General features: G+C 52.0%; 1 protein-coding gene across 1 annotated transcript in view; it reads right to left on the bottom strand.

The window, feature by feature from the left end:
• PODXL2 (podocalyxin like 2) overlaps nt 1–11,417 on the bottom strand; it is a 33,185-nt gene extending 21,768 nt beyond the window's left edge. Inside the window, exons 1-2 of the mRNA XM_071439657.1 lie at nt 10,954–11,417; nt 483–776 (exon numbers count right to left, since the gene is read on the bottom strand). Of these exons, the coding sequence (XP_071295758.1) occupies nt 483–776; nt 10,954–11,008 (349 nt within the window). The 5' untranslated portion in view covers nt 11,009–11,417. The remainder of the gene's footprint in view (nt 1–482; nt 777–10,953) is intronic.
• Nucleotides 11,418–12,071: the final 654 nt, after the last annotated feature.

The following is a 12,071-nucleotide window of genomic DNA, read 5'->3' as shown; positions in this document are numbered from 1 at the left end:
AAAACATGCTATTTTCTCTTGGACCAAATCCTCACTGAAGTCACAGAGTGAGGAATCCAGAATTTGACCCAGGGAACTCAGTTCTGACTCAAACGCTAAGATGACCTTGATCTTGGGCTCTTGAGACCCTAAAGTTGTGCTTAATAGACAGCAACAGAAAAAAACAAGAGAGAAGAGAGCATAAAGGGAAGAAAGTGAAAGGAGGGCATGAGGCAATGGGAAACTAGATGGAGGCAGTGCTTTTCCTAGCTCATAGCAGCTCAGGAATAAAAAGCTCATCTGTAACTTGGTTTCTAAAGCCTGTGCTTGCTCAGGGTTCATTGGGGACACATCAGGCACTGAGGTGAGAAAATAGAGCTGACATTTAATCTCAGGCCCTCTTAGCAAGAGTTGTGTCAAAGCAGGAAGATAGATCCTTGCATCCTTCCACTTCCCCAGAGTCCTTGCAGAGTGGTAGGAAGAATGAGGTAAAAAGAACTTACCTGTTGCTGGTCCCAAGTCCAGGCTGGAGTCGTTGAGCTCCCCCCCATCTTCCCAGAAGTACTGTGGGGGCTGCAAGATCTTGGACTCCTCATTCTCCTCACTGGCAAAGCCTGACCCTGGAGCAGCATGCAGGGAGCCAGGGGCAAGATCTGGCTCTGCAGCCTCTGGTCTGGTTTGCTCATGGGAATTCATGGCCTCCAGGTGGGACATCATAGCAAATTCCAGCAGGGAAGTTGATGTGAGGCCATCGGCAGTTGGGTCCTCCGAGGAGGCAAGGCAGAGGCACAAGGTCCCTGTATAATGACAGAAAACACACATCAGAGAGAAGAATGACACCCACCGGGCTTGTCTTCCCCTTGGAGCCTATTCCTGCCAAACCAACCTGCCCTGAAGATGGGCTGTGCTCTCAGCTGAGGAGGAAATTTAGGGTATTTTGGGAAATATCCACAAGTATGCAGAGTGGCATTCACATCCAGGAGGAGTCAGTGCCAAGCAATCATCCAGCGTGGGGCACCTCTTTCTGGGGTGATGATTCACCCTCTCTGAGGTGTTTTTGCCTCTGTTAAAGGATGAGGTGCCTTGTTAATCACCCATCCTGGAGAGGAGGTGGAATGTCATATAGCTCAGCCACGAAACCCTGGCCTTATGAAAACAATGACAGTTTCTATCAGGCTGTCCTGATCTACAGCTATATTATATGGAGGGAGGCTGGTTCAAACCAATATTATTTACAACCAGTATTAATCATGTTTTAAATCTGTAGAGTGAAAATCTGTTTTTTGGTTTGAACTTCAGCGCACTCATATTGTTGGTTCTCATAAGGAAGGGCTGACAGTTACAGGTAACAATTATATTGTGACAACAGCAAACATCCACCTAACACTAAGCAGGAGAGCAAGCTGCATTTTGCACTTTTCTATCAACATTACACACTTATTATTTCCATTTTAACTATTAGAAGGATTGACTGACACTTCTTGATTCCTAGATGAGACTTTAATTGTGATTTGTGTCAAGGTACATTCACATGCATATTGAACTCCAATCAAAATGCAAGAAAACAGCACCTGGGACTTGGCTTTATTCAGCTACTAAATACCATTATAAATATGGAAGCATAAGGAAAAAATAAAATTACCAAAAGCTGTTTTATATTTAAAACAGTTTTGTTAAGCAAGTGAAGTAACTAATTTGGGTGAACTGAACCATTTGCTTTGCAGCCCTCTATCATTCAGCACATCAAAATAAAAGATCTCATCCTCTCACAGCTGATTTTTATTCATAGATTAGAAGGAAAAAGGACAAGTTTTCTTGCTTTCTCAGCTCAGACTCAGTTCCTCAATTGTTAATGAAGTAGTCACTGAACTGAACTAATTGAATAAGCTGAAATGAGGACTAATTTGGTATTTTTCTTTGATAACTGATTTTCTAGACAACAGAAATGCAGCAGCTCTAATCCATCTGGACTTCAGTCAAACATCTGATACAGTGCCTCATGAGGAATTACAAGAGACACAAAAAAAGACACCTATTAGCAGGAAAACTGTAAGGCATTGGCTATACAAAAAAAATTACAGAGGCTTGTGCTGGAGGAGGCTCCTAGTGAAATTCCTCACAGTTTGTCTTTGGATCTGCTGTTCTATCACATTTACCTAAGTGACCTTGCAACAAAGAGTAGGAAGGTGATAATGAAATTAGCCAAGGACACAAAGCAAGGAGACATCCCCGCTGCACAGAAAAACCACGGGTACAGCTAGGTGATCTTGAGAATGGGAATAACAGAAATATTATGAAAAGAAATAGCATAAAGTGATAAGCCCCCTTGAGAACTAGCACAAAACATTTCTGATACAAGCTGGGAAAACATTCATCAGAAATGTCTTAAGAGGAGAAACTCCTGTATTAGGAACAGCTCTGAGATATCACTGGAATGCAGATGTGAAAATCCTTGCAGAGTAGTGAAGTATTAGAAACAGAGATTTTACAAAGCACTGCTGAGACATCACCTGGGAGCTGCACACAGATCTGGGTACACAAGGCCTGAAATGATTTAAGCAGAGCTGAACTGCCTTCAGGCAAGGGCACAGACAAGGCAACCTCCTGATGTTGCTACCCACCACTGTGCCCTACAACTCCACATGCCAGGAGCACAAATCCAAACCAGGGCAAGTGCTACGATGAGCTGAGGGGCAATGGCACATGGGTTGGCCCTGGTGTGACCATTGAAGACGTTGGCAAGTTGGCACAGGAAGTTTGGGAGTCGCTGCCCACCTGACAACAGATTACCAAACCTGTCCTGGGAATACTGGAAGCCAGAAATGCATTTAAGTCTTCTGCTCTGACCCTCTCCACCTTCCTCTACTATTCTCTGAACTCATCAAAATATTCGCAAAATCAAATATTGGCTACCCTTTTGCATACACACTTGGGCCAGGCTTCAGCACTTCTCAATCTTGTTTGTTTGCCCTATTGATCCAAGGCAAGATCAGCTCAGGCCTGAGCAGCAGCAAAAAGGGAATGGCAAACGAGGCAGAGTATCAAAGGGGAAGGAAGCCACTGCAGTATCACAGAGCCAACCAAAACACCTCAGGGCATCTCTAGGGATGTGCCAACTCCTGAGCCATGCAGGAACAGTGAAGTCCACAGCTGGAATCAAGCCTGCACACCCCCTGTGTGTGAGCCCAGACCTGGGAAGGTCTGGCCAGGACAGCCCCGTGCTGGTTCTGGGGCACCCAGCAGGCTCCAGTGTGAGCTTCCCCAGCTGACAGACAACACCTGCATCCCTGATGGAGCACCAGAGAGAGCACTTGTCTTGAGGAGCTTGCAGCTTAAGCAAACATGACAGAGAGCAGCAAGGAGGAGAAAAGAAACATTATTCTCAAAGTTATCCATCAAAGGAGCACAGGATAGGAAGAGACCATGGCAGGCCCAAGGCCACATGGAATATTTGGTTTATATGTGACTGCAACTGATGCCTGGATCCTGAGCAAGCTCTTTATCCACCCCAATGCCTCAGTTTCCCTGAATCCCATTCACAGACACAGCTGATGTGGCACCTCAGCTTTCCAGCCACACTACAAAGCACATCCTGGTCTCCCCAGCAGCAAGGCAAAGTCTCAAAATGCACCTCTGTGCCAGCATCTACACTGCCTCAAACCTCTTTTCTTTCAGCTACACTCTGTTAGGGCTGCCTATAGAGCTCAGCCAGAGCCCACCCCACCCCTTCTACAACACACATCTCATGGCAGGTGAACCTGGTAATCCAGAGAGCTATTTCCATCCATGTGGGAAGCTCAGATGCTGGGAATTTGTTTACCCTTCTTTAACTCTGAAGTGTTTACCCAGTTAAAACCCCCTAAGCTGCATTATCTGGTTTACTGGGATGCTATGCTTTCCTCAGCCCAAGATAAAACTACGCCACCTCATCCCTAGGAATGAGTCATGCACAGCCTGAGCAAGACAGGTGTCTTGTCCCTGGGGTGGATGTGAGTGACACTGGGGTCTGATCTAGAGGCACGGGATGCAGAGACTGGGCTGGGGGAACCCTCTGTGCCAGCACCAGCCTGAATGCCTCAGGCCTTAAAGAACCACCACACCAGAGTACAAATCAGTACCTCTCCAGACACCATCCTGACACCACTTCATTCATACCTTCTGCACCAGCAGCAAAAACCCAAAGGCTTGGGGTGCCAAAAAGCAGCACGAAGATTTGCCACCTTCCCCCTCTCTTTCAAGCCTCTCATAAAGGAGCTCCACGCAGCTGTCAACTCCAAGGCAAAGAAAGAATCAAAGCATGAGCTGAGCTGGGAGGCAGGGGAGCACAGCTGAGAAAGGAAATCTAATGCCCAAGACCTCAGTTGCAGGCAATTTTCCTCCCAGGACGGGTAACAGGGATTAGACAACTTCTACCAGCCATCAGCCTCCCGATTTTGTATTCTAAAACGCAGATCAAGTGATAGGAATAAAGAAACAAATGAATAAAGACCTGCAACTGTAGATGGGAGGGAGCAGGGAACAGAGCCAGGGCTCACCAGCTGCTTCAATGGGGCGTTTGTCTCTCATTTCTATTTTTGCGGCACCTCTGCGTAACCTGGAGGAGATGAGGCTCTGCATGCTAAAAAGGGCAGCCAGCCTTCGGGGAAACAGCAGGGCTTAGAGCACGGGAGGAAAAACCCTCCCAGAGCAGACAGAGGAGGGGCCAGAAAGCAGAGAAAGTGGGAGAGGTAGATTGAGAGGGGAGAGGGAACAAAGGCGGGATGGGATGGGAGCTCCCGTGCTGGCTGCGCGCTGTCCTGCTGCCAGCACCCACAGAGGTGACATTGGAGCCAATGCAAAAGGTGTTTCACCTCTGTGAGGAGCAGAGTGGGGCAGTTCCTACAGCAGGGAATAATGCTGCAGTGCTGCCTTTCTGAGGCCACTGAAAAAAAGCCAGCCAGGAGGATACAGATGAAAAGAGTTTGCTAGTGCTGACCCCATGACCGCTCAGAAAACAGTTCTGAGTCAAAGTGGTGAAGCTCACTCTGTTCAGCTCAGCAGAGGATTCACAACAGCCCCAGACAAGGAGATGAGGGAGTTTTACTCAACAACAGAAAAAAAAAAACCTGAAGAAAGGCTATCTGCCATCTTTCTCACAAAGTGCTGTGAATAAAAGCAGTTTCACAATTCTAAATAATTCTAAAAGAGCCCCAAAGTGTTTTCTACATTGGCTGACCAAAAATCACTTCATTCCTTTGCCACAAAGCAAGTCACCTCTCCATGGGATAGGGCAGCTATTTAAAAGCTCCAAATTGGCCTATTGAACAGGACTAGAAATTAAAGAGGAAATAAGTCATTTTTGTGTCCGGCTGAAATGAGAAGAGGGATTTGGGGAGATGAAATGGAATCTAGCTGTTGAAGCTGTGACTGTGTCAAATAGCCTTTAAAATTTTTTCGCTTTTTAATTAGTAACAAGCAAACCTCAATTTCTTTCCAAGGAAACACACAATCATCCCTTAAGATGTCACCACATCAGCTTGATCTGTAGAGGGGCTGGAGTGCTCATCAGTTTAGCCAACAGAAGGTTGGTTTTACCTCTCCTTCCTGAGTGTTGTGGCTACACCACAGTGCCATGGAGGCAGGATCAGCCTGCTGAAGAGAAGAACATTTGCCTGGGGCACACTCTGACTTACCTGTCTGTCACCACCAGCTGGCAGAGCCTGCACACCCCACCCAAGCACACTTGCACAGGAGGGAGGTCAGAGCATGGTGGTACTGCCAACGAAGCAGCCACAGGAATGTCCATCTGGCCCTGCTACCGTTGACCTTCCTTCCAAGCCCAGCCCACACCCAGGAGCTACCCAACAATGTTATTTCCTAGGAGAGCTGGGTCAGGAATGGGTCATTTACTGATAATCAGTTAGGACAGAAACACAATGACCAGATGAGGGAAGCATCTGCCAGGGATATTCCCTCCCCCAGACCACTGTGCCTGCAAAGGCAGGGGAGCAAGGCCCAAGGGCAGAGAGGAGAGAGGCCCCAGGGCAGAATGGTCAAGGCACAAACCACTTCCAGAACATAACAAAATGCAGGGTAATTTAAATAACAAAAAGGGATCCCAACCATGGCCAGTGGAGGAAGAGGCAGAAATTTTGTTTGACTGAGGGATGTCCAAGCTGATTCCCACACAGTCACCTGGAGCCTCTGCACTCCAAACCCTCAACAGCTTGCACAGGGAAGCATGTGGGATGACTGTGTATGAAACCAAGTTCTTTTGGTGCTCATTCAGAGTTACAGACCACAGCTGTTCTGGGACACACCACCTAAGAGAACTCTCCCACTGCAGCTCCCACACAGCCTTATTGCTGCTCTCCCACATTGCACTAGACTACTTACACACCCAGCCATGACCCTAATCTCAGAGATCATTTCCAATTAGGGCTTCAGAAAACAAGATCAGACTGCCATCCTCCTCTGGTACTGCCAGCAAGCAGGTCCCTCAGTGAGTGTCCCTCTAAAACCATCCACCTTCCCGTGTCTCCAGCATGTTTTAGAAAGCAACAGGAAAAGCACTTGGTCTGCAGGTAGCACAGACTTACCTACCTACACCAAGAAGAGCAACAAGGCACAAGGGAAGAAGCCCTTGCAATGGGACAGCTCTTTAGAGGGATGTTGTGCCAGCATCTTTAAGCTTTTACAGCTCCTTACAGCAAGCACAATGAGAGCTCCAGCTCCACCCAGCTGCAGGGAGTGCGTGTCTGCACGTACTGGGTGGGCACCACCTCACAAAGAACTGCCAACATCTGCTCCCTGGGTACTTCAGCAGAGAACATCCACAGCATGCAGGGCCAGGTACACCCACGGGAAACAGCAAGGCACTGCCAGGGCATGCACCTGCTTTTGCAGATAATTGCAGATGTGCCCTTTGTCAGACTGGGGCTGGTGTCCAGGGCTGCTGGGCACCCTCATCCCAATGCCAAGATGTGTCAGGTCTCCTGTCCTTAGGATCTGTAACCTCCAGACTGCTCTAAACACCTCCACCCATTCCCACACGAGAGACTCCATGCAAGCAGGAGACACTTCAACATGCCGGCCTGTCCTCCCCCCTCTGCTCAACCATTCATGCCTGGAGCCACAATCTCACTCGGTTGCAGTCTCCCAGACTGTTTGCCTTCACTCCCTCCCTGGATTGTCTCGTAGCCTTCACACCTCCCTCCTCTGCTGCCACCACGTCTGCTCTCCTCCTCGATTCCTGCTATTGACAATGGCAGCTCCCAGCTCGGGGCCAGAGGAGATGCAGCCCCTGGGAAAACAGCATTGGGTAGACAGTTCTACACAGTAGAAGTGAATTTTCTTTGCTCAGTTGTCTTTCATAGGCATATGAAGAGGCATATCATGTCTCTTCAAACAGCCTACAGACCCCCAGGGGTTAACAGACCATGGGATGAAAACCACTGATCTAAGAGAAAAACCACAGCCCACAGACTTCTTTGCTCTCTTTAAGGCCCAAAGCATTTCATCTGTCCCCCTGAGGTCTTAAGTGCCTCAAGTCCCCTTGAGGGCTTAATGTGGTTATTTCTGCCCCTGAAGCCTGTGCTTCCTCTTCTCACTCTGTCCAGCCTGGACTATGTCCCCCACAATGCTCACTCTGATTTCCAGCACACCCAATAAAGGCACTGCCTCCTTCTTCTGCAAAGCCTTCTTGTCCAGGCAAAACAAGCAATACCTCAGGTGCCTGAGGGACTTCCCTTGAGATGTGGTCACCTGTCAAAACGTAACTGAAACCTTTTACACCCCTAAAGGTCCTTAAATCCCCTGGCATAACACTGAGCACAAAACACTCCACTCCAGCCCCTGCAGCAGAGCAATGACAACCACCCTGCCACACACTGCATCCCCAAGAGGCTCCACTCCCCAAACAGCCTCAGGTATCCTAAGCAGAAAAAAAGCTCATGCAAAGGTTTGGTGGTCCCAGGGCACATACATGGCTTCTGACTACCTTCACAACAGCAGGCAGGACAAGAGGAGCCATGGTTGCAGTTGGCATATAGAGGGAGGGCTGCAAAGCTGCTTTCCCAGCATTAACAAATTGACCCCAAGCAAGAATGTACATCCAAGGCCTGGTAACCACAACAGGGCTTCACCACGCACAGGGACAGTGAGGGACTGCTCTGAGGCCCAGCAGGGTGCACCTTCCTTGCCAGCATCCCTGGCCCTCTGAATAAACCAACACACGTGTTTTCTTGGCCTCGGTGCAGGCTGTGCTCGTGTGGCTGACAAAGAGCCTCTCTCCATTCTTTTGGGATTACGTGTTTCAGTAGTGCCCTGGTTTCCACAAACAGCCAGCAAGAATGAGGAGCCAGTTCACCCAAGCACCAGCTGGGAGATTGGTGCACCTTCCTGCAGCCCCTCTGCCCCAGCCCTGCAGTGGGGCTGTCAGTGCTGCTGCTCCCCCAGGTACCCACACAATGCCGCAGCTTCTTCCCAGGCAGAGTGAGTGGGAAAACTTCTGTGCACTCTGATCTGCAGCTCATTGCCGGCAGCTTCCCCTTGAGGGCTTAATGTGGTTATTTCTACCCCTGATGCCTGTAATTAAATGAACATTTCCTTATGGCAGCGAGGCGGCCAAGGAAAAACTTACTCCAGGGGATTTTCATTCATCCTGATCTATATTCCCTCATCTCTGGCTTGTTCACACAATGCTAACAAGACATCTTCTAAGCAGGCAGAAAGACAAAAAAAAGCCCTTAAACAGCCCACATGCAGACAGCCACCTGGGGAGACAAAAAGAGGAAGGAGACCAATTCCCTCCTTCCCCCCCTGCATCATTTTTCTACTTGCAAAACCAAAGGGGCTGAGATACCCTGGAGCCTGGAGAGATGTTTCCAAACTCTGCCAACAGACTTGTGCTGGCCAGCAGTCTGATGGGACCCTGATGAGGCACATGTCCCATTTCAGCACATCCTGCAGGGCTATGGAGGCTCCCAGCTCAGGGAAACACGTGGGGAACTGCACACAGTCAACCCAGCTCTCTCCTGGGTATCAACTGTTCCTGTCCTGTGCTACTGGAGAAGTGAGGCCAGAGTGCACTGAATAATTTCAGATTGGAACTGATCCTGAACCACCAAGCAAAGCTACTACCCAGAACAGAGCCTGAGCTACAAATTCCCAGCAGTCTGCATCTCCACTTCTGACCTCCCATCTGGGTAGGAGCCCACTGGTCTGGGGAGACCTGGCCAGCCCCACAGTACTGCCACAGCCCACCAGGATTACAAATTTCACTAGATTAGGAATTGAGCTGTCCCTGGGAGCTGCTTCTCACCTCCCATCTCTATGTCTCTCCCTGCTAGGACAGCAGAGAGGATCACAGGGAAAGCCAAGCACCCAAATCCTCCATATCACCACCAGCTGGACAACACTGTTGGAAAGTTTCCAGCAGCATCAGTGGAACAAGAAGCATATCCTCCCCCCAGCACAGCAGTACCTGTGGGGTCCTTTTGGCTGCCACATTTTAAAACCACCTCTCCTTCTTGTGCAGAGCAAACATAGCTTTCAGCTATGGGGATGGGGCCAACCCCTGCTGGCAGATTGGCAGGGTGGGACTGTGGCAGCTCCCCCCTCATATCTTACACTCTTCTCTGGAGGAGGCAGAGGTTTGGCTGAATTTGGGGACAGGGGTTTCCTGCTGAGACATGGCTGAAGAACCCTTGCCACCTGTGCCCAAGGTATTCCCTTAATGTGGACAACCTGCCTGGAGGAAACCACAGAATTGGCTCCCTCCTCAGCTCCAGAAAGACTTATTGCTTCTGTGCCACAGAGTATTGGCACAAAACCCCAACAGGTTTTCAGATCCATTTTGCTCTTCAAGCTCACTATTGTTTGCAAACCTAAAAGGCTTTATCTGTTGTCTTTCAGGAGCCTCAGATGACAGAGACTAACAGCCCATAGACAGAGCGGCTCTACAGATGACACATTCCCCCATGCACATTTTCAAGAGATTGGGGTAATAAAGGAGATGTGCCAGGGGACTGGATGTCACTGTATCACAGCTTGGTCGTGCTGGAAGACAGTGACTGGTTGGTAAGTCAGCCCTTCCTTCCCTGTCAGAATGACTCAAGACAAAGACTCCCCCACACTTCAAATGTCCCCGTTCAGAACTCCTGTTCCACACTAACCAGATTTCTGTACAAAGGGATGGATTAGGGAGGAAGAGGACAATCTCAGCCTCATGGGTCTTTGGGGGATCCCTTTGTTGGGAAATTTCCCCAGACTATTTAAAAATAGAAGCAGAGCATTCATAACTATTCCGACTATAATTATTCCTGCACTTAACTGCCTTTTCCTGGCACCCTACCTCTCCTCCAAATTTCAAGAGAAGGCTCTTGGGGAATCGTGGAGCTATTCGTGGTGGCCCGTTCTTTGTATCAGTTTCACGGTAGTTCGCAAAATCACCACGACGCCAGACGAAGCCACCGACACCCGATCGGGCGGTGCGGGGCAGCGCTGCCGCAGCCGAGACCGCCCCGGCCGGGCCGAACCGCGACCGCCCGGTGCCGTGGGTCCCGTGCCGGGTGCCCCATGTCCGGGGCGGGAGAGCCGGGAGAGCAGCCCACGTGCAGCCAGCCCACCGTGCCGGGAGCGCAGGGGGTCCCGGGGCAGACAGCGGCTGCCCCAGAGGGCCCTGATGCCCGGGTAGGGGGCAGTGCCAGGCACACAGGGAGAGCTCCGGGGTGGGAGATGGGAGCCGCCGCAAGTCCCGGTACCCGGGTCAGTGGTGCCTGCGGGGAACGGCGGGGTGATGGAGACCAGCCCGCTGCAGAGATCCCGGCACCCCGGTGCACTGGAGCCGCGGCGCACCGCTGTTCCCCGGGATGGGGGCTGAGCCGACCCGCCTCCCGCCGGGGGTCCCGGTGCCATCCCCAGAGGGGATGGACGCCCACCCGCCGCCCAGCCCGTAGGGGTGGCAGCGGCTCCCGCCGCGCCAGCCTCACTCACCGGCGGCCAGAAGCAGCAGCAGCAGCAACGCCGGGGCCCGGTGCAAGGGCTGCATGGCGGCGGCCGCTGCCCTGCCGCACCGCCTCTTCACGGGGAGCGGGGCCGCCCCGCCGCCCGCCGGGCTCTGCCCCTCGCCGCCGCGCCCGCCCGCCGCCCGGCCCCGCTCCGCATCCCGCCGCCCGGCGCCGCCTCCTCCCGTCCTCCCGCCGCCGCCGCCGCCGCTCCGGGGGCGGGGAGCCGCCAGGGGGGTCCGCACTGCCCGCCGGCCGCGGGGACCGAGCGGCGGGCCGGGGGCGGAGCGCAGCCCTCCCTTCGCTCCTGATTCCTGCCTGCGGAGCCGCCGCCCACCCGGCCGGCGCCCCCCGGCCCCGGTCCCCGCACGCCGGTCCCGGTGCCCACAACGAGTGCCGGCGGCGCGGCTGCTTGCGCCGGGCGCGGGTGATGGGCCCTCGCCGCGGGCAGCGGGGATGCGCCGGAACCCGCCCGGCACGGACAGAGCCCCCGAGAGGGCAGAGCCCCGGGAGGGCAGAGCCCCCGGGAGGGCAGAGCCCCGCCAGCCGCAACACCGGGGCAGCGACGGCCCCCAAAGCAGAGACCCTCCGCATCCGCCTGCTGACCTCTCTTTAGCTGTCCATGGCTAATGGAGCCGCCGCTTCTCCCTCGCCCCTCAGTTCCCACCTCACTTCATCACCTAGAAAAACTTCTCCCGCTGGGCAAATTCCTTTCCCCACCTCTGGAGGCCATCTGGTCCAAGCCCCTGGTCAGCTGGGTCACCTACAGCCAGTTTCCTAGGACCATGACCAGATGGCTTTTGAGTATCCCCGAGGTTGGAGACCCCACACCTTCTCTGGACAACTTGTGCCACTGCTCACACTTACAGTACAATGTGCTTCCTGATGTTCAGAAAGAACCTCCAGTGTTTTGGTTTATGTCCATTGCCTCTGGCCCTGTTACTGGGCACCACTGGAAGGAAATGTGGCCCTGGACACCATCAGTACCTTTATGGTAATGGCACATCACTGGCTCACATTTTATTTGGTGTTGCCATGACCTCCAGGTCCTTTCCTGCCAAGCTAGTTCCCAGCTGGGTGGCTCCAGCATATTCTGGTGAGTGAGAT

This window comes from Agelaius tricolor, unplaced genomic scaffold (genome assembly GCF_023055355.1).
Source record: "Agelaius tricolor isolate 1412-34295 unplaced genomic scaffold, bAgeTri1.0.p SCAF_14, whole genome shotgun sequence".
Lineage (NCBI taxonomy): Eukaryota > Metazoa > Chordata > Aves > Passeriformes > Icteridae > Agelaius > Agelaius tricolor.
This window is presented reverse-complemented; position numbering and strand designations above follow the sequence as displayed.